Source organism: Neodiprion virginianus, chromosome 5 (genome assembly GCF_021901495.1).
Source record: "Neodiprion virginianus isolate iyNeoVirg1 chromosome 5, iyNeoVirg1.1, whole genome shotgun sequence".
NCBI classification, from domain to species: Eukaryota; Metazoa; Arthropoda; class Insecta; order Hymenoptera; family Diprionidae; genus Neodiprion; species Neodiprion virginianus.
This window is the reverse complement of record NC_060881.1, coordinates 15,359,366-15,382,906: the sequence shown is the minus strand read 5'-3', so window position 1 is coordinate 15,382,906 and position 23,541 is coordinate 15,359,366. Positions and strand designations below refer to the sequence as shown.

At 38.0% G+C, this 23,541-nt stretch overlaps 1 protein-coding gene across 3 annotated transcripts in view; it reads left to right on the top strand.

The window, feature by feature from the left end:
- LOC124306517 (transmembrane protein 135-like) overlaps window positions 1-23,541 on the top strand; it is a 59,043-nt gene continuing 35,502 nt past the window's right edge. For all 3 annotated transcript variants that reach the window (XM_046767352.1, XM_046767350.1, XM_046767349.1), the window contains exons 1-2: window positions 1-500; window positions 1,879-2,009. In XM_046767352.1, the coding sequence (XP_046623308.1) occupies window positions 354-500; window positions 1,879-2,009 (278 nt within the window). In that variant the 5' untranslated portion in view covers window positions 1-353. The remainder of the gene's footprint in view (window positions 501-1,878; window positions 2,010-23,541) is intronic.

Genomic DNA, 23,541 nt, shown 5'->3' with positions numbered 1-23,541 from the left:
CAGTCATCAGTGTCCCGTTGTTGTCAGTTGTCGCAGCGTCGTAGAGAGTGGATGTCGTCTGGTCGTTCTTAAAAGTTTTGTCCTAAGCGTTTAGCGTTATCAGTTCAGTACAGCTTTTACTAATAAGTAGGACGTAAGGCTTCTCAAACACGAAACGCATGACGCAGCAGAATTATCAGCGCAAGTGTATGGTTGATATATAGAATTTATTTGGGCCGTTATTTGCTAACCACTGTCGTACGATCGGTAATATGTTTATCCCGACGGTTATCTCCACAAAATTTTAAATATTCGCATGTAGTGCTGCACGGGTGAAGAGTGAAAGAGAAAAAAGACGAAGGTACGAAATAAATATGCCTCCTCGGTTGAGCAAGTTTTCAATTTCGGCAACTTGTATTGACTATGTTCATCCCTGGACTAATTCATGTGTCAGCGCGACCGCTGGTCTGGGACTCCACGCCTTGCAAGAATCATTACGGATTTATACTACCGTCTATTTAGTGAGTGCGCATATTTGTATGCAAATGCATATGGGGCATTTCAGGTCAACTCGACCTGCCGCCAACCCTCACTATTTCCGATTTGGCTCGAACTTAAACATAGTATTTCCAGGGTTAAAGAAAATAAACCCTGAATCATTTAGATTTTTTTTTTTATTGTTAAACAACTATCCTATTTTCGCACTAATTTATATCCCAACATCCGTCAGTTGTACGAAAAAAGCGTTGATACAAAAATTGTTTGCGACGACGTGAAGGAGAAAGAAATAATTTTTGTTGATATTTCGGCAACTTGATGCAATTTTTTTTTTTGGAAAACCAGTCTAAAGTATTGGTCATCTTGATTTTTTATCAAATTTCCATCATAAATTCCTTGCGAAAATACAAAACTTTGGATACCTTGCGGAAAATTGAGCGATTTTTGGTGCAGCAGTTACAATCAAATGAATGTCAAGGAAACGAAAAAATGGGAGTAGGTACCTACCTGAAGTAAATGCATACATACCTAGTATTCCTTTTTACCTCTCGCTTTTTTGTTTACCACTTAAATGAACAGTTAATTTGATTTTGATAATTTCAGTTGTAAGATATAACTCATTTCGGTAGAAATGTAAATATACCTCTCGTTTTTTTGTTTATCAAACAAATGAATAATTAATTTGATTTTGATAATTTCACTAGTATATTAAATAAATGAATAACGAATTTGATTTTGGTAATTTCAGTAATAAGATATTATTCAATTCCGCAGACATTTATTTCAAGTAGGTTCTCCCATATTTTTCGTTTCTTTGACATTCATTTGATTGTGACTTCTGAATCAAAGATTTCTCCACCTTCGACAATGTCTCAAAAGTTTAATTTTTTTACCAGGAATATATGATAGAAATTTTATGAAAATCGAAGATGGCCAACACTATAATAATCGCGATTTTAGATTGGTTTGACGAAAAAAAAAAAAATGCATTGAGTGGTCAATGAAATCAGCAAAAAATATTTCCCTCTAATTCACATCATTGCAAAGAATTTTTGTATTACTTAATTTTTCGATGTTGGGGTATAAATTAGCGCGAAAATAAGACAAATTTTTAACCAGTGGTCAGAAAAACCTGAAGTAATTCAGAAGTTACTTTTTTGACCCTAGAAATAGCAGGTTGAGTTGGCATGGAATGTCCCATATACAGTATTAACACTGATTTTTATAAACTGACTTGCATTGTTTGCCTATAATCTGCATGTCAGCAAACAATGGCACTTGTTTTTTTTTCAAATGTATGTCTAACTATACAATAAATTGTTTGTAAACTGTTGTGAAAACACCATAGAAAACACAGTCACCGATCATTGATCTACCTATTGTGTTTTGTTTACAATGCAGGTAACTTTGTTGATGAAAGGAAGGATTCCTTCAAAAGATGACATCAGGCGAACTGTGCTCGGTGTGCTTCAATCGACAGCTTTTTTGTCATGGAGCGCGTTCTCTTACTCCATTTTCCTCTGTTTACTAAGGTATGATGCACAAAAAGTTTCCTGATTGAGATAATCAGAGATATAAATACATTAGTTTTGAAAAAAACCTTTTGCAAACTTCTCTAAAATTGATAGTCCACCCTTTTTTTTTTTTAAACTACACGATTAAAGCCGTGATTATTCGTGCTTTAGCTTATAGTCACTGTACTTTTGACTGAAGTCAACGTTCGTAACATTAAGTAACGAAACAGTTTTTAGTATTCTCTATTTTACTTTATATTGTAATGAAATCGTAAATCACATTGCAATTAAATCGACAGATTCTTATGTTGTAACTACAATCCACATAAATTGAATTTATAGTTGTAAAATGGTGATTATTTTTCTCGATTAGTTGTTACGTAAACAATGCAAACTTCAATTTTGTTTTTTTCACAGGCTCACCAGCTATGCTTTATAGATATATCTATTATACTGGTCAACAGTGGTTTTGTTGCCCTTGACGTTTGAGTGGTCTAAGTAAGATTAGATGCCAATAAATCCTTTTTTTTTTTTTGTTGTGCTGTATTATGTATCAATGTCTTATCCTGTGTTGTCAGAATTATTTGAACACGTAGGTGTAGGTTATGTATTCGGGGTCTTTACATTCCTGGCAAAGCACTGGATAAACGCGAATTCAGGAGTGAGATGTAACTTATAGTTCTTCGAAAGTCACAAAAATACTAAAAATACCAATATGAAATATCGCGTGTATAGTAATATAAAATCTCATGCGCAAATGTGACCTTTCGGTTTGAATGAAAGGGAAAAGGTCCCGTGCCGCTTTTTTTTCAAATTCTTGTAGGAGATAATTATAAATTATTGGTCGCACCTATCGTTTTAGTTCAAGATGTATTTATTTAAAGCAATCGTACATTTATCGGGGCGTACAGCCCGCGCGTCCGTGGTTGGGTGAAAGCACATACACACGCGGGAGAGGAAATCTCTCGCCCGAAAACTGCATGCAGCCGGGAACGGTGTGCGTGATATGGTGCACAGATGGCGTCGCCACAGCCTAGGGATATTCCCTGTTACTGTACTATACAACTATACGCCCTAAAAATAAATTGCGCATGCGCCAAATAATACAATCTCATTGGTCGGCGAAATCTTTCCGCAGCGATATTTTTGTCTACGATGCAGGGGGCCAGCGTACACAAAATGTGTACGTTTGAATTTTCAAAGAGCATAAGCATTAAATTCCGACCGTTCTTTGAAGAATCAACTTTCCGACTCAATAACAAATGCTTCCCGAACCTTTCCAATTCACTACCTCAATTATTTAAGATTCTAACCTCGACAATTCGTATCAACTACATTGCCGCCAAAAAGAGTTTGACAGCTGAAACTCGAGATCGCCTATCTGCACGAACAGCCGATAAAACTCGCGCATGCACAGTTGATTTTTAAGTTTCAAGAGATTGTCCCGGTATAGACAATGAGAGTCACATAATAATACATGAGTGACTACGATGGCGACATTACGTGACCATACTTTCGTAATAGGATAGAGTGAAAACGAACGATGATTTCTTTTTTAAATTACAACACAAATGAAAAATTATTGCTTGTAGGACGAAAGAAAATGTGACAAGCCATATCGTTCTACAAAGAAATATAACAGGAAATCTTCGAACTAGTCAAAATCGAGGATATTTTCAAATACTCTTTTTCATGGTGGCCACTCGTCAGCCACTGGAAATTAGGGAAAAGTCAGGAAATTCTTGAATTGGTCCGGGAAGCCGGAGAAAAGTGAGGGAATTTCTCAGTTGGTCAGGGAAAATGAATGGTGGTCCAGCGGAACGAGAAAAAGCTAAGCTTCTTCCACGAAATATCAAAATTGGAAAACACCGAATGCTGGACATTTCCAATTAATAAAAACGTGTTGAGAAATAAAATGCTTTTTGGATGAAAAATGTCTTATTTCACACGAGAGACATTTTTATAAATTCCGTAAAACTAACATTGCTTCTCGGGTATATTTCTTCGAGCGTTGTGCACCCATAAAGATATAATAAATAGGGTGGACAAGAAGCAGGGGTTAGCATAACATAAAAGGATGTCTTAGTCTCCATAAAGGATATCTTATCTGCGTAATAAGTACGTTTGTATAAGGATCTGAACATTGTATTAAAATTTTCGGAAAATAAGTTAGAAAATGGTCGCTGTAAACGTTTATGTAACAATATAAATTTAGACGAATATTTCTGTGCATGAGCTCGGATGTGTAAATTTCTTTCTGTCACCATTCAATAGGTTATGTCCATATTTTTAAATTTCGATCAATTCATGATCATATTAATTAGTTACTTCTATTAGGACTATTACTTAGCATTTTAATGAGGGAAAGTATCTGAATTTGGTTAGGGAAAGACAGTAAAAAATCAGAGAATTTTTTGACTACTTTTAGTGGCTGCCATGTTTTTTGTTCATGTGCTTGAAGTGTTCTCCTTAGTTTAATGCCGGACCTCCTGATTTCAGTTGCCTCGCTCCTTAATTTTTAATAATCCTAACCATACGGTTTACTTCTTTTAATGAAATTTTCAATGCGGGTTAAATAAATTTTTAACTTTTTTGATTTGATTTTCAACGTTTTCATATGTTTTATGTGCCGAAAATAATGGCGAAAGCTCTTTGGGTGAAAATTAGCACATTGAGGTTTGGCGTCTCACATGCAGGCTGGCAGTACTCAAGTTTCAGGTATTAAACGCGGCTTATGGGAGTTGTAAGGGTGATTTTTGCAGGTCAAGCAGATATGAAATAATTGGTGCAGTAATTTGAGAATGGTTAGCAGACTTTTATTGCTAACTGCCTGATGACTGATTAATGCTACGAGTCGTTGTGACAAGTTTATTTCAATTCGTGATTTAACATGGCAGAGTTGGGCATCACGTGATCCGTTTTGAGTTAGTTCACAGATAGAACACACGTATAGATAAAGCCTAAGTGGCCGTCTGAAATACGTATAATATCCGTAGAATACGTTAATTACGGAGAATATACATTATACATATACGTATACAGTATACATTAGGGTGGGCCAAAAAAAATGAGTATTTTTTTTTTACTTTATACTCTGGAAATCGGTTGCTAGATACCTCTAAAGAATTCTCACCAAATATGAGCTCTTAATTTTGATAACAAGGTCCTCCGCTTTACAATTTTGCATTTTTTCCTGAGTTATAGAAACAAAAATTCATATCTCTTTGACAACTGTTCGTTAAAAAATATCTCTCCTCATATTCTTGTAGGAAATCGAACGCTCTACAAAAAAGGTCTCTTACAATTTTTTCGTAAACCTTACCGTTTAAAAGATATCAAAGCTTGAAGTTTGATTATTTTAAGAGAAATTTCTGTTTTGCTTATGAATTTTTTAACTCGCTTACAAAAAATTTTGATGAATTGCGCAACTCATAGTTTTGTAGGAAATTAACTGCTCTACAAAAATGGTGTCTTATGATTTGTCGATTAAGTTAAGCGTTTAAAAGATATTCATCGTCAAACTTCAATGCATACTAATTTTAACAGTTTTTGATGAATAATTCGAAAAATTTCAATTTAATTTATAAGCTTCATGAAAATTTATTCCAATGTGAGTTCCTAAGAAAAGAGAAAAATAGTATAAAAAAATATATTAAAAATTAAAAATTAAAAAATGTATAATATATAGAACTAAAAAAATAAAAGAAAAATAGTATAAAAATATATATTAAAAATTGAAAATTAAAAAATATATAATATATAGAACTAAAAAAATTAAAGAAAAATAGTTTAAAACATTTCTCTTTTCTTAGGAACTCACATTGGAATAAATTTTCATGAAACTTATAAATTAAATTGAAATTTTTCGAATTATTCATCAAAAACTGTTAAAATTAGTATGCATTGAAGTTTGACGATGAATATCTTTTAAACGCTTAACTTAATCGACAAATCATAAGACACCATTTTTGTAGAGCAGTTAATTTCCTACAAAACTATGAGTTGCGCAATTCATCAAAATTTTTTGTAAGCGAGTTAAAAAATTCATAAGCAAAACAGAAATTTCTCTTAAAATAATCAAACTTCAAGCTTTGATATCTTTTAAACGGTAAGGTTTAGGAAAAAATTGTAAGAGACCTTTTTTGTAGAGCGTTTGATTTCCTACAAGAATATGAGGAGAGATATTTTTTAACGAACAGTTGTCAAAGAGATATGAATTTTTGTTTCTAATACTCAGTAAAAAATGCAAAATTGTAAAGCGGAGGACCTTGTTATCAAAATTAGGAGCTCATATTTGGTGAGAATTCTTTAGAGGTATCTAGCAATCGATTTTCAGAGTATAAAGTAAAAAAAAAAATACTCATTTTTTTTGGCCCACCCTAGTATACATAGACGGTCATTTAGATATTATCATATTACATATGAGGGATTCTCCGTCAACTCGGCCACTTTTTTTTTGACCATCTCAGATCTGCCCCATAATTGGTTATATCAAAGTACTACTAAAAGGTACTCTATGTGAATTTTTTCAGATTTTTTAATTCATTATTTGAGACATTGCCGTTTTTTTCAAATGAATATATCTCGGAAACGTGAAGTAACTGAAAAAAAATGACTTTACATAAAAGTTGTAATTTTTTGTTAGCTTTCAAGAGGAATTTTTGAAAAAATTTTTACGTTTCAGTAACGCTGATTTTTTACCAAAAAAGGAAGAAATTATTTTTTTTATTCAAAAATGACCCTTGTTTTTGCTGAAAAAATTACAGTCTTCCAATATGGGCTATTCCGCGTCAACCGGATCAGTCATCTCTCAGATATTTTTTTAATTTGGCATGTGGATTGTGTAGGGGGAGTTAGATTTTTGTGCCAAAGCGCGAATCTCATAATGCAAAGTTCGATTTTTTATTAACAATAACAAATTAGACTTCCATTTTTTTCAAAAATTCATAACTTCGGCAAAAAATTAGATGAAATATTTTTTTTTTTCAAATTACGCGGAAAGCTCCATAGAATTTAAAAAAAAATACGAAATGTTAAAAAAGAGTTGTTATCAATTGTTTATTTAACAATTAATTTTTCAAATATTTTTAAAACAGTGACTGAGACGACCAAAAATTTTTTTTTAAATTCTGACATGTTCCTTGAACTGTACTACAACCTGTGAATTAATTCCAGAGGGGCGTTTTTCTTCGTTTTCGAGTAAAAAATCATTAAGGGTGTCGATGCGCATGAAATTGCGGCGCGCCGAGTCTCTACGTAATGGCGGGCGGCCGGTTGCCGTCCATCGCTACCCCGCGGTGGCGTCGCAGCGTTATTTTAGAGTCATTTTCACGATGTAGGACATGATTGAAGAATCTGAAAAAAATACTGTACCTTCACAAGGCCTGCTCAAAGCGATAAGTGAAGTTTCAAGAATGTGTTTTTCACCGTTTTTTTATTACAGAGATTCAAAATCTGTTATGACGTATTATGATTCACGCATGAATTACGGACACAGGTCAAGGGTTGTTCCAGGATATAGAATACCTGCACCTGTGCATGCGTCACCTAAATTCTTTATTATCCAGGTAATCTGGGTCACCACCTCGATTCCGCGAAGGGGTCATTTGGTCATTCTATTCTTCAATCAGTTGAAGACACGTCACCAAATGTCAAATAATAGAATTCAGGCAAATAGATTCGCTAAAATCAGGTACATAGAATTGCACCTGCATTATGTTAGCCCCATTGGTGGAATTCAACCAATCAGAAGGGTTGTTGGGTGGGTGAAGCACTATTCTGAACGAATATAAATTTCGAGCATTTCAAAATGCATAACATTTAATCGAATACCAGTGTAACGATCAATGCAATATATCGTCTCATTCTTCACACAAGTAATTCATTTCTGAAAGCAATGTCTACAATAGTTGTGAAACGGTGCTGTAATCCTTTCCAAAGGGTTGGTCATAATTGGGTCCGAAATTTGGTAAACCCAGTGACACCAGCATTACGGAAAAAGTTTCCGGACCTAGGAGAATATGTGTGCATGGATTGTCGAATAAAATTGTACAAATGCAACACAATTACTCCATCTGATAAAAACGAGGTAATTGATATAAATGATAATTATGCGAGTGGTGACGATCTTGATTCACCTTCACCAATTAGTGAACAGAGCAGTGTGAAAATGTTTCTTGAGAATTGTTGTGTGATATGAAAGAATTGTTTATCAACGTGAATTGTGTCGCGGACAAAATTAAATATCTCACAATGAGTCCTCGTAGTTGGTCCATCAGAGAATTGGAGTTACAATTTGATTGTTCATATAGAATGGCTCGTAAAGCTAAAATATTGCAAAGTGAGCGTGGATTTGGATCCTCCCCAGATCCAAGACCATCTCGCACTCTTTGTGATGATGTTGTCTCTCATGTAGTGGAATTTTACTGTTCTGATGAGATAAGTCGGATCATGCCTGGTCAGAAAGATTTTGTCACTCTTCGCGATGTGGATGGTTCAAAACATCAAGTCCAAAAACGACTTGTTTTGTGTGATCTGAAGGAAGCTTACGCCGCGTTCAAGCAACAGCATCCGAATGATAAAATTGGTTTCACAAAATTCGCGGAACTCCGCCCATAGCAGTGTATTTTAGCTGGACCAACAGGAACAGTGAACACATACAGTTTGTGTTTGCAAAATACACCAGAATGTGAAACTTTTGTTGGTGGCGGTTAGCTCAATTTGTCAGACATTCAAAAGAACGTACCACGATTTGATAAAGCAGATATCGTGTGACTCTCCAAATCCTTTGTGCTATGTCGGTGATTGTAGTAGTTGTCCAAGTTTTGATATGGTTACACGTGAAATGGAAAGTTTATTCGACGATAATTTCGTAAAAAGTATCAGCTACAAACGGTGGACTCATACGGATCGATCTGTTTTAGAAACGATCACGCAAGAAACGGAAACGTTCCTCGAGACGCTAAAGGAACAGACAATAGCCCTCAAGAAACATGATTTCATCGCTAAACAGCAAAGTGCATATTTGAAAGACAGAAAAAGTCGTCTACAACCAGGGGAGTTCTTAGTTTTGGGTGACTTTGCTGAAAACTATGCATTTGTTGTTCAAGATGAAATTCAAAGCTTCCACTGGAATAACAATCAAGCTATCATCCATCCTTTTGTTGTGTATTATGTTGAAAATGAGGACTTAAAGCATAAGAGCTTCGTTATTATCTCAGAAAATCTACAACATCATACAGTCGCGGTCCATCTGTTTCAGAAGAAACTAATCAGTAGGCTTTTTGAGTTCTTCGGTAGTGAAGTTATCAAGAAAATGATTTATTTTACTGACGGTGCTAGTGCACAATATAAAAATAAAAGTAACTTCATCAATTTGACTCATCATTTAGACGACTGTAATGTCGAGGCTGAATGGCATTTCTTTGCAACGTCACATGGAAAAAATCCATGTGATAGCATTGGTGGAACTGTGAAAAGATTTGCTGCACGTGCAAGCCTACAGCGGCCCAATGAAAATCATATTTTGACTCCAAGGCAATTATTCGAATGAGTGCGAGTGCATTGAAAAATATCATGTTTGACTTCTGCAGCAACAGCGAACATGAAGAACATGAAAAATTATTGAAGCCGCGATTGAACCAAGCAATAACGGTCGAAGGCACTCGACGATTCCATTCATTTTTACCTCTGTCAATAAAAACTGTAGAATGTAGGGTTTACTCTTCCTTTGATGAGTCATTTACCCGTAAATCTATGCGCTAAGATAGCCATGTAAGTTATGACGAAAACTTTTGCTCACATTTCTAAGTTTAATGCCCAGTTTGATCAAAGATTAATAGATTGTATCCATAGAATAAGCGATTTATTTGTATGAAATGTATAATTGTAAGTGCGTTCATTTCGCAGCTTCCACATATCTTCGGGGGTGATTATCAGTACTAAAATAAGTAGCAAGTTATGTAATTATTATCATTTATGTGCACTATCATGGTGTGAAACCGTTATTTTGAATCTCTGTAATAAAAAAACAGTGAAAAACACATTCTTGAAACTTCACTTATCGCTTTGAGCAGGCCTTGTGAAGGTACAGTATTTTTTTCAGATTCTTCAATCATGTCCTACATCGTGAAAATGACTCTAAAATAACGCTGCGACGCCACCGCGGGGTAGCGATGGACGGCAACCGGCCGCCCGCCATTACGTAGAGACTCGGCGCGCCGCAATTTCATGCGCCCTTACCACCCTTAATGATTTTTTACTCGAAAACGAAGAAAAACGCCCCTCTAGAATTAATTCACAGGTTGTAGTACAGTTTAAGGAACATGTCAGAATTTAAAAAAAAATTTTCGGTCGTCTCAGTCACTGTTTTAAAAATATTTGAAAAATTAATTGTTAAATAAACAATTGATAACAACTCTTTTTTACCATTTCATATTTTTTTTTAAATTCTATGGAGGTTTCCGCGTAATTTGAAAAAAAAAAATATTGTATCTAATTTTTTGCCGAAGTCATGAATTTTTGAAAAAAATGGAAGTCTAATTTGTTATTGTTAATAAAAAATCGAATTTTGCATTATAAGATTCGCGCTTTGGCACAAAAATCTAACTCCCCCTACACAATCCACATGCCAAATTAAAAAAATACCTGAGAGATGACTGATCCGGTTGACGCGGAATAGCCCATATGTGTGACAAAATCGCCAAAAAATCGCCAGAGTGGACCGGATCGAGGTTCTAGGGTAAAAAAAATGAAGCCACACAAATTCGGTCGAGGTTCCGGTATAAAAAAATTAATTAAAAAATCTGAAAAAATTCACATAGAGTACCTTTTAGTAGTACTTTGATATAACCAATTATGGGGCAGATCTGAGATGGTCGAAAAAAAAGTGGCCGAGTTGACGGAGAATCCCTCATATGTGAAAAAAATTACGAGTTACTCTATCAGCTGCATTAGATGGTAATGGTACCTTTAATAAAACTAGATCATCCACATCAAGAATAATCTTTCCATAGCTTTCATAATTTTTTATCTCTTTGTCTACCAACTCTCGCAAAGCTAAAGGAATTGGATAAGTTTTTCGTACAATTGGATTTGATTTAGTTACTTTGATCTCATGTTGATATACTTGAGTACATCCGGGTTTATTGGAAAACAAAACTTGATACTTTTTAAGAAGTGCGCAAACAGTTTCAATCTGTACATTACTTAGTGTCGTTAGACTATGCACGAAGTTTGAAAACTCTTTAAAAAAATTATGTATTCTCTCCATTTATTAAAAATCTTTCATCTTTCTTTAAATTTTGAGATCTTGTTACCTCATTTGTTTCTTGTACTTGTTCATGATTATTATTTATTTCAATTGCTTTAACTAACCTAATAAAATCATTTTCACGAGGTAAATTGTTTTTATACATTTCACAATTGAGATGCTGTATATCAACATTTTTATCATTAAAAATATTATTTTCATCAATTATCAATTCAATTTCATTTTCGAAATGGCAGTGTGGTTGTTCATTATGAATCAACACATCAACTCCACAATTTTCTTCATCAATAACAAATTTATCATTTGCATCGCTTAAATCTAAATTAACATTTTGCATATTTATCATTTGAATTAAAGTTACTCCATTATTTGTAGAGGATACCAATTTATTTAAAGGTTCCAAATCAAACAACACCGTTGGTATACCGATATGAACGCCGCCGCGCCGTTAACTTCTAACATACGATCTTTGTAATTTATTATCACTTCGTTTTTCAATAACCATTCATTACCAAGTATTATACGATTAGATAAATGTGGAATTACAAGACATGAATATTCTATAACTTGATTTGCCAAATGCAATTGTAAGAAAACTTGTTTTTTAACAGTTATAGTTTTTCGTCCAATAGCTGGGATTACCATTACTCTACTAACCGGGAGAGTATCTAAATTTATTATTGTCATTAATCGATTGAAAAATTCTTCGGATATACATGTCACTTGACAGTATCAAGAAGTGTATGTATTTTAATCCCCAAAACAGTAACTAAGATATGTGGACATTTTGGTACAGCTAATCTTGAATTTTTTTGGACATTTTTTTCAGTACCAGTTATATCATGAAATAGGTCCGTAATACAATCAAAAGGGTCACGACACGTTATTGGACCTTGATTCAACGCGCCGATAGTCAGTTTAAATTTTGTCGTTGGTTATTACTATTGTTATTATTATGATTCGTTGTTTGTAAATGATATCCATTCGACCTTTGATTTTGTCCAAAGTAAGTAGGTGGCGGATAACTTGTGTTTGGTAAACAAACACTAACAGCTGTTGGTACACTATTTTGAAAATTTGGATTTGTAGATATCCCGTTATGTTGAGTAATCTGTTGATATTTCGGTTGTGCGTTAGTATGACCTGGTTTATTGATTTCGCTGGTATTATACGAATTGTTGCTATAAGACTGTGAATTTCGAGGTTTCTCACGTTCTCTTTCTTCATAAGCTAAATCTAGCTGAGCTAATGTGGCTTCAAATTTATTATTGTCGGAAAAATCAATTGCAACTAACGATTCCCTCACTTCAATCGGCAGTTGTTGGATAATACTGTAATTTATTTCGTAAACCGACAATTTGGGTTCAAAATACTGAGCTTCTTTAGTTTGTTTGAAAAAATAAGTTTTCAAATTATTTTCACTCCCTTTGAATTCACGCATCGACCGACGACTTTTTCCCCTGATTCTTATAGCTACGGAATAAAATTCTTTCAAAAATGCAGTTTTAAAACATTCCTAATCGTTAAACCTACTTTTTTTTTTCATCAAACCAAATTTGAGCTCTACCATTTAATGCACCATGAATGACTAATATTTTTTGTTCAGTCGGTACGTGTTTCACATCGAAACATTTTTCTAAGTCATTTAAAAATTCTCTAGGATTTGTCTTATCCTCCACAGAAAATTTAGGTACTTTTATCTCTATTTGAAATGATTGAAAGTGGTTTATCAATCCTCAGTATCAGAATCAGTAATATCAATTGATGCTCGGCTGCACATAATGACTGCATCTATTGAACTGGCCGTCCGAACTTCTAGTGAAAATTTAAACAGTCGCGAGAGCGGTGGGGACAAGCTATTTTAATTTTTTTACCTCTAATGTTTTTTACGCACCAGTCAACCACAAAAATCGATTAATTTTTATCATATGTCTCACATGATACGTCGCAGCAGGCAGATAAAATTAAAACTTCGCCGAAACAAAAAGTAATTGTTTTACAGCACAAGATGACTTTAATTTCTTCAATGGTATACAAGCCATTCCATCTTATAATGATGTTTATTTGCTCCCATAATTTCAGGGGTACATCTGCGGACCCCCGTTTTGCTTACACAACCACTCTTAACCTATGTTTACGATAAATGAAAATGCTTGTTTTTATTGCACAAATGTATGAGTCTTTATTTTTCGTTGTTTGCTGATAGCCGCCATATTGCTTACTACTCGCTCTCTCTTCTTTTTCGCTAAGCTTCGTCTTTTTCTCCAAGAGCGGCGCTCTACTCGAGAACATCCCGCCTCCCTTGAAAGACTCTCTTTCAATAAACTATTGTACATACTTCTAAATGACATGCCTAGTGACAGCGAATAAGGATATTAATTATAGTAACGGTATTTCGTAAAAGACACTGTTGAACATTCGTCGGAACATAGTAGAGTAAATTAAAGTAATAAATTTCTGACGAGAACTCTATTAAATGAAAAAGATATAAAGAAATATAGAAAATTTATAATGAACGTAGGTAAAAAATAAACTAATTAAGCCAGAGGCCGGCTTTTTTGCGATTTTAGTCTTCTTTTTCTGGCAATGGACAGAGTTTTCTCACAGCTCTCTTAAAGAGCTCGCCTGAGGTGCGCACAGTAGCCACCCTTACGACGTTGTCATCTCCTGGGTGCACTGCAACTACGCGCCTCATGATCCAATGAAGCGGTGCATTGTTATCTTCTTTCAAGAGTACCAAAGTACCGATTTTCAAGTTGTCACCTTTAGTGAACCACTTGTGACGTTTTTGCAGCTCTTGCAGATATTCGTTTGACCATCTCTGCCAAAAGTGCTGCCGTACCTTTTGCAGGTGTTGCCACCTGGAAAGACCATTGTCCGGAATTGCCAGGTAATCGTGTTCCGCTGGCAATACGAGTAAGTCCCCAATCAGGAAGTGGACTGGGGTTAACGCTTTGATGCTATTGGGATCGGTTGATATCGAGGTGAGAGGTCGGGAGTTTAGGATGGATTCAATTTCAGTCAAAAGTGTGTAATACTCCTCAAATGTCGATACAAGACCTTTGGTCACTGTATTGAGATGACGCTTTGTCGACTTGACCGCCGCCTCCCAAAGGCCACCGAAATGTGGCGCTCTTGGTGGTATGAACTTCCACTGAATTTGCTGCTTAGCCAAATGATCGGAGATCGTTCGTTGCTCCCTTTGCAAAAAATCATAAACTTCTCTTAATTCGCGGGCTGCGCCAATAAAGTTGGTACCATTGTCGGAAACTATTTGTGAACTGATTCCTCTCCTTGCCACAAATCTTCGCAATGCAGAAAAAAAGGCTTCTGTGGACAACTCCGTGACGAGCTCTAGATGCGTTGTTTTTGTTGCAAAGCATACGAACACCGCGAACCAAGCCTTCGAACAATGCACTCTTCCACGTCTGCGACTCTCGCGTACCTGTAAAGGCCCTGCATAGTCCACTCCAGTATTCGTGAAGGGCTTCAGTGACCCTTGAACGCATTCTTGTGGCAAATCAACCATTGATACTTCTGGCGATTTTGGATTGCGACGATAACATTCGACACAACTTCTTGTCACTTTCTGAGATTCTCGACGGCCGTTGAGAATTCAGTATCGTTGTCTAATCGTATGCAACAATTACTCGGATCCGCAATGAAGCAAACGTTGATGCTCTCTTTTTAATAAAATCTTTGTCACGTGGTGTCTGTCCGGCAGGATGACCGGGTGCTTCTTTGTTTCCGTAATATTTGCTCGAGACAGTCTTCCACCTACTCTCATACCTCCGTCGTCATCCAGATAAGGGCTGAGTGGCGCGAGTTTGCTTGCTTTTGGTACTTGCTGTTTCTGCTTTAACGCGAGTTGCTCTTGTGAAAACGACTCTCCTTGCGTCATCTTTGCGATTGCTGTTTCCGCGTGCGCGAGTTCTTGCACCAATAACGCGTCGTTTCTCTTCACTTGTAACCCGTTCGTCTTGAATCTAATGCAATATGCAATTACTCGTTGCATTTTGTCAAATGAAGAGAAGTCCTTCAGGGCATCGCATGTCACTCTCGTTACGGCGAGTACTGCTGCTACTTTCATCTCCGAAGTGTCCATGTCGATCGCCTTTTGCTTAGGCCATTCTCCTGTGGTCAGCCACGCTGGTCCGTGCCACCATAGCTTACTTTGCATCCATTCCTCCACCGAGATTCCTCTGGATATCAGATCCACGGGGTTGTCCTTCGACGGGACATGCAACCACGATGCTTCTCGGTTTAACTCTTGAATCTGCGTAACACAATTTGCAACGTAAGTTTTGCGCATGTTCGGCGAGGTTGCGATCCAACTCAATACAATTGTTGAGTCGCTCCAGAGGACTATGTTCCGGATTTTGTCGCCGAAAGCTGGTTTCGCTGTGTTGCACAGTTTAGCAAGTAATAGTGCCGCGTTCAGCTAAAGCTTAGGTAGCGATATAGTTTTGAGCGGTGCCACTTGACTCTTGGAGCTGATTAGGTGTGAAATCATTACACCCTGCGAGTTTCTCGAGACTGCATAAATGCACGCACCGTAGGCCTTTTCGGAGGCGTCGCCAAACCCGATGAGGTCGAATCTTACCTCGGAATTTTTCGGATTTATGTTTCTCGAAATGTGCTTGTCGTTAATTATTGGCAACGACCCGTAGTATTGTTTCCAACTTGCTTGTAGATCCAGCAACAGGCTTTCGTCTCATCCTATTGGCAACTGCCACATCCGCTGCATTATGCTCTTTGCGTTGACGAGTACTGGTGCCAAGAGGCCTAGCGGGTGGAAAATCTGTGCTATTGTAGACAACACCACTCTTTTTGTTCTTTTCGGTAATTCCTCGATGTGTACTTTATATTTCATAACGTCGAACTTAGCATCCCATAGAAGGCCTAACGTCTTTTTTGCTCCTTCTTGCTCGATTCTCATAAGAGGGTCCACTTCTCTGTTTTGCGATGAGCTTTTCTAATATTTTGTCGTCGTTCGAGGGCCATTTTCTTAGATTGAACTGGCCTCGCTGTAAAATCTGTGACAGTTGCTGTTGCAATGCGATTGCTTTCTCAATTGTGTCCGTACCCGTAAGCATGTCGTCCATATAGAAGTCTCGATTGAGTGCTTCTGTTGCCTGCGGAAATTCCGCATCCTCGGCTGCTAGTTGACGGAAACAGCGGGTGGCCAAGTACGGCGCTGGCGCTGTCCCGTAGGTAACCGTATTAATCCTGTACAACTGAATCGGTTGCGTTGAATCCGATCTCCAAAGAATCCTTTGAAGGTCACGGTCTTCCTCTCGCACCAGGACCTGTCGAAACATGGCCGCAATGTCGGCGGTCAAAACGAATTCATGTGCTCTGAATCGTAGAAGAATATCGAAAAGATCCTTCTGAAGATTTGGCCCAATCATTAGCCGATCGTTTAAGGCTGTGCCGAGCGATGTTTTTGCTGAGGCGTTGAACACAACCCGAAGCTTTGTTGTAATACTCTCCGGACGAACTATCGGCTGATGCGGCAGCACATATGTGTCTTCCGGTCGAGAATGAGCACCATCTGGCACCAGAGACATATGTCCTTGCTCTTCGTATTCTTTGAAAAATTCGATGTATTTTGATTTGATCTCTGAACTTGCCTTAAGTCGTTTTTCGAGTGCAAACAGTTGTCTTTTCGCTTGTGACTCTGATTCTCCTAGTACTGCCTCTGATTTCTAGGGTAAGGCTACAATGAACCTCCCGTTTGCATCACGTTTCAATGTCTTACAGAATTGTCGTTCACATTCTGCCTCTTCTCTTGTCCAACGTCGGGTCTCCCGAGTTTCCTCCTGATTCCAAAATCGCTCCAATTGTGTTTGCAACGCTGCGTTCGTTACCAGCCCGCAAAATCGTGAAGAGCTTTTGTTCGTTGCATCGATTAGCTCTCCTCCCACGATCCAGCCTAGAAGCGTATTTTGCAATCTTGGCAGCCCTTTTTCCTGTTTGATGGAATCCGCACACAGCATTTCCCAGAACAATCCAGCTCCTATAAGAAGATCTATGACTCCTGGCTCGTGAAAACTCGGATCCGTGAGATTTAGTTTTTCCGGCAAGAATATGAGCTTCGTGTCTATCCTTACTTGCGGTAGTTTTTCGGTAATGCGCGGTAGCACTAGACATTCGATCTTCGCTTCATATGCGGTACGCATCGACTTGATTTTGACCTCAACTATTCGTCCGATAGTTGTTTGAGTCTGATTCACGCCGCTCATCATCTCGTTTCGTCTTTTACATGGGAGCTTCCATCTGCTGACGCGGACGAGTTCCTCTGTGATGAGATTTGACTGTGAACCGGGATCTAGAAGGACACGGCAACTTTGTTGAATTCCGTTTTTCATCTTCAATGGCTACTCGAGCAGTTGACAACACGATTTGCGTGCTTGGCTTTCATACGAAGCTGACTACTGATGATATATCTGTAATCTCCTTGAAGTTCTCTTGGCCTTTCACACAGTGTGCGATAACCGTTTTCTTCGATGACTCTTCTGTCGTCGCTGGCTTTTCTTCTTGCCCGAGGTACAAGAGTGTGTTCTGCTTCTTTCCGCATTTTTTACAAGCGGATGCGTGGCAAACTTGAGCAAAGTGTCCTTTACCCAGACAATTTAGACAACACCTCCTTGTTTTTGCCTGTTCGATTCGCTTGGCCACAGGCATCAGCAAAAATTGTGAACACTGGAAAACTGCATGCGGACTGTTGCAAATTGCGCAGTTCTGTTGCGAAACGGTCGCCAACGATACCGAACTGCCCTGTTTCTTCGATGTTGCAGGCTTTGAAGCCTCGTGTTTGACTTTTCCTCTGTCAATCATTTCCAGAGTACGACATCTCTCATTTAAGAACGTTAAATATTCCTCTAACGTCTTCCGGTTCTCCTTCTCTCGATTGCACTCTTCTTCCCAGTCTTTCCGAGTCACGTAATCAAATTTGCATTTTGTCATATGTATCAGGAGCTCGTCCCAATGCTCGACGGGAAGTATTAACGTTTTCAACGCCTTAAGATGTGTGCGCACGTGCACGATAAGTTGCTTTATAGTGGCGGGCTTGTCTTTCGCTACAGCCGGAAAGTTAAGCAAATTGCTGATGTGAGTATTTATAAGCAACTTGGTTTTTTCATAATTATTTTCCAATAACTCTCAAGCGCTCTCGTAATTTTCTGCCGATGTCTCCAACCCGCCGATAACCTGTAAAGCTTCTCCCTTGAGTGAGCTACGCAAATACTGAAATTTCTGGATTACCGAAATACTTTCGTTTGTATACATATGCATCCTTGAAGAAGAGCCAATCGTTATAATCTCCTTCAAACTCCGGCAATTTCAAAGTCGCAAGTTTTACATCGACCTTTTTTTAAGATATCCTGGCACTCCCTTTCCCTTAACAAACTTATATTCCTTGTTGCTTCTCGAACCTACAATTCTTTCCCATCTCTCTTCCTCCTGCCTCCTTCTTTCTACTTTTACTAAATCCTCGCCTCTCATTGCACCCATCTCCCATCTTCTCTCCACATCGACCAATCCCCATCCTCTATCTTCGAAGAAGTCTCTTCTCTCCGCTTCTCACCCCATTAATCCTGTCTCCGCTCTCACCCCCTCTTATTTCCATTCTACATCTCCATGCTAACTCCCCGCCTTTTCCTTCCTCTAACCTCTTTTCATAACCCCATGCTCTCATTCCTGCTCTTCGTTCCAACATATCCCTTTGTAATTCCTCCCTAACCATGTACCCTGCCACCCTCCTGGATACTCCAAGAACCCATCTTAAATATCTTTCCTGCATATCCTCTACTTCTTTTCTTGTTTTCCACCCCCAAATATCAACTCCATAACCAATCACAGACCATACCAACTTGTCGAACAACCATATTCTTCTACCCCAGTCCTTCCCAAATTTTCTTTTTCCTATCCCCCAAATCTGCCCCATTACTTTCACTCCTTTCCTAACCCTTTCCTTAACGTGCTCACCTTGTTCCCCATTTGCTTTCATCACATACCCTAGGTAGTTATACTTGTCCATCTTTTCTATTTCCCTCCCCTGCCAATTCCAAAACACTTTCTTTTTCTCCCTCCCCCCTTCCTACACCTCATTATTTTCGTTTTCCCCGTATTCACCTCCAACCCTTTCCTACTAACATACCTTTCCAACGTCTTAATCATACCTTTCATATCATCCTCATCCTTTGCCAACAACGCCACGTCATCTGCGTACGCCAATGCATATACCTTCTTTCTCTCGGATAAATATATTCCACCCCACCTCCCTTTCTCTAGTTCGTCCTCCAAATCCGCTACAAACAGTACGAATAACAAGGAACTCAGTGGGCAGCCCTGCCTTACTCCCTTTTCCGTCCAAATTTTTCCCCTACCTGTTTCCCCACTCTTACCCTTCCCCACGTTTCTTTTAGCACCTCCTCACATCTTCTTACCAATCCTTCCCTCACCCCCCTCTTCCTCATGTCTTCCACTAACCTCCCGCGGTCGACCGAGTCAAAAGCCGCCTTGAAATCCACATACATTAGTATTATTATTTGCCGTTTATTTTTAGCAATTTCCCTATTTATCAAATAATTTATCACGTATATGTTATCTATCGTTCCCCTTCCTGCTCAAAATCTCGCCTGACTTTCCGGCAATAACTTTTTGCTCTCCACTTCTTCCTTTAAGCTTTTTTCCAGTATTCACACATATATTTTATACGCCGTCTGTGTTAACGTAACTCCTTTATATTCTTCTACACTTTTCCCTTTCCCCTTTTTTACTATTGGTACCACCACCCCTTCTTTCCAGTCCTCTGGCCACTCTTCTCCTCTCCATACCCTCTGGCACACTCCCCAGAACTCCCTTGTAATTTCTGCACCACCATACTTCCAAGCTTCATTAGGAATCCCATCCTCCCCCATCGCTTTATTATCTTTCAACTTTTTCACGATTTCTTCGACCTCCCGTAAAGTAATATCCCCCTCCTCCTCTCCCCTATTACCTTCTCTACTTCTCCTTTCTGTTGCACCTCCCAAAACTTCTCTAATATGTTAATCCCATGCTTCCATCCTTATGTTCTTATTTATTCCCTTTGTTTTTTTTCTCCCTTCGCTTACCACCCCCAGATTTGTTTTTCTGTCCTTAGACTTCCTACCCAAGTTTCCCATTTTTCTTTTTCTTTTTTCTTTTTTCCTTCACACAGTCTACTATGTTTCCTTTTTTCCTCACAGTACACTTTCCTGTCTATTTTCCCGTCTCTAAACCTTTGCAAGGCCTCCCTCAGACTTCCTTCCCTACACTCTTCATCCCACCATCCCGATGTCTGCTTACTCCTCCCGCTCACCTTCGCCGTTTCCCCGACAGCCTTTCTGACCCTCTCCTTTAGACTTTCCCACTCCATCTCTTCATTTCACTCTCCTCTAACCTCCTTTCTAAATTCCTCCTTACATTTCTGTGCCCCTTCCTCCGTCCACACTCCTCTTCCTATACCCCCCCCCCCATCTTCCTGCCTTGCTCCACCAACTTTTAGACCCCCTGACTTCTACCCTAACTACAACTGGCATCTGATCCGATTCAGTCCTTTCCTGTACTCTCAACTCCACTATACTTTCTTTAATTCTTTCATCAATCAATACTAAATCTATAACTGAACATCCCCTCCCCCCTACAAATGTCCATTCCCCTTCTTCCTCCTCCCTCACACACCCATTCGCTATTGCCCACCCTCTTTCATTGATGAACTTACATGACTCTTTTCCTCCCTTATTCACTACTTTATGTTTCGACTTTCTACCCTCTTCGTCCTGTTCATTATATTCTATCCCTCCTTCTGTCCCTGTATTAACATTAAAATCTCCCCCTATTAACACGTTTTTATCCTTATAAACTTCCTCCATCCATCCCCTCATTAGCTTCTTTTTTCTCTCCATATCCTCATTTACATATACCCCTACTACCCACCACCATTCTTTCCCTAGTTTAACTTATCTTTCTACCCATCCGTCAATATCCCACTTTCCTATTTTACCTACTTCATTATCTTCCTTCACGCCTAGTGCTATCACCCCTTTGCCCTTCCTCTCCCTTTTGGTATAATCGCTTCCAAACTTATTTTCCAACTCTCCCTTATCTCCTCCCATTTCTTCTTATCCACCCATGTCTCCGCTAATATTGCAACATCCCAATCTTTCAACCCTTCCCAGAAGTCTTTTCCCTTGTTCTGCAACCCCGCTACATTCCAAAAACCTATCCTATATTTTCTCTTACTCTCATACTCCCCTTCATCTCTCTCTTTCCTATCCTTCCTCGTCCCCTTTTTCTTCTTTCCCCCCCTTATTCGTTTCCCTGCTGTACTCTCCAATCTCCTTCTGTTTCATCCCACAACCTCACTTTCTCATCTACCCACATCTTCATATAACCTACCTTTACCCTTCTCCCCTTTCCTCTGTCTTTCATTGCCGCCTCCACAATCACTTTCTTAATTCTCCTTTCCTCTCTCGTCAGGTCATCCGCAATTCTTACCTTTCCCCTCTTAGGGGCCATCCATAAATTACGTCACATGTTGATGGGGGGGGGGGGAAGTATCACCGTAATGTGACATAGTGTGACAAGGGGCAGGGAGGGTCAAAAGCTTTGTGACGTCACGTTTTAAAATTTAAAATACTAAAACACGAAATTTATATGTGAATAAAAAATTTTAAAAATTTTTGAACTTGATCGATATTTTTATTAATAATTTAGCACTCTCGCTATGAGATTATCTCTCACGCAACAACATTTAACTTCTATTCCTAACTAGTCGTTTTTTCTTTCTGTTATCATAAATATTTGACTCTAAAATATTATATTTTTTTATACTATAAAAAAATAAGAAAAAAATTAAAATAACTGTTTTCTTTCGATTATTTTTAAATACCCCATAAGTTTGAAAAATTTGTGACGTCACATCAGAGGGGAGGGGATTCTAAAAATGTGACAACCTGCGACAAGGAGGGGGGAGGGGTTTAAAAGTTCTAAAATTCGTGTGACGTAAGGGGATGGCCCCTTGACCTATTTTTCGCCAACATCACCTCTCCTTTCTTCTCTAGTCTCTCCAACTCAATTAAAACCATCCCTCTCCCTTCTTTATTTACTGTTGGGATTTTTTATTATTCAGGATAATAAAGGTGCACTTCTATTGTTTTTAATTGGATAAACACAAATAACAGTATTTTTATTGATTAAATGAAATAATTTGAATAGTGGTTAGAGGAGAGGTTTTGGTTATGATGATGTCCGTTACACGGCATTGAGAGTACTGCCTCTCAAGAGCCTACAAAAGAAAAATAAACAAAAACATGAAAAAAGGAAAGGTCGCAACAGTGGACCATACCTCATGCCACTGGTGGCACCACTTCCTTAACTACAACAGACCCCTGCCTTCTCTTAATACCCAATATTCCAACATTTACCGTTCCTATTTTTCTCATACTTTTATTACCCCCTACAACTCCTATTTTTTCCCAAATCCTTTCAATTTCATTTTCCCACCTTACCCCTGTTTTCATTTCCACTCCCTTAACTATAACATTCTTCCTTCTCTCCTCCCTCTCCTTCATTTCCATTCCTAATTCTAATTTCTTAATTCTTCTTTCATTCTCTTCATCCACCCCTTCCACCCCTATCCTAACACCATCTCCCTTTTCCCTACTTTTTTCTGCGGCGTCAATTTCTAACTTTTCCAGCATTTTTTCAATTTTTTATAATCTATCCCTCAACGCTTTTTTCTCCTCCTCCCAGATCTTTTTGAACTCCTCTCTCTCTTCCTTTCCCTCTTCTTCTTCAGCTATTTATTTCTGGCACTCCCTCCCTGAGGAAGTAGTAACGTCATCTTCACTTTCGATCCTGAAAGTCCGGCTACGAAACTACCTCTTTTCCTTAGACGGAATCATGGCTTAGACATTTTTGACATGTTGACTTAGACATGTTGGATTAATCATTATTCTGTTATTCTCATAATATCAGTATCATTTAAGTATTTTGTATTATTAGTACAAATTACTCACTATTTCTCATTAATATCTTCAGATCTTTATTTCTAATGCATTTTTATTTTTATTATTATGTTACTTATTTTATATTATTTTTTCTTATTCTCTTTTATTTCTTTTCTACTTATTATTCTAAACCTAATTACCGACTTATTTTCAGTTATTCCATAGCTTTGTAATTTGCCTCAGGGTGCTACCAAGGCATAATAAACTGAACAATCAATCAATCAATCAATCTTCTCTTAGT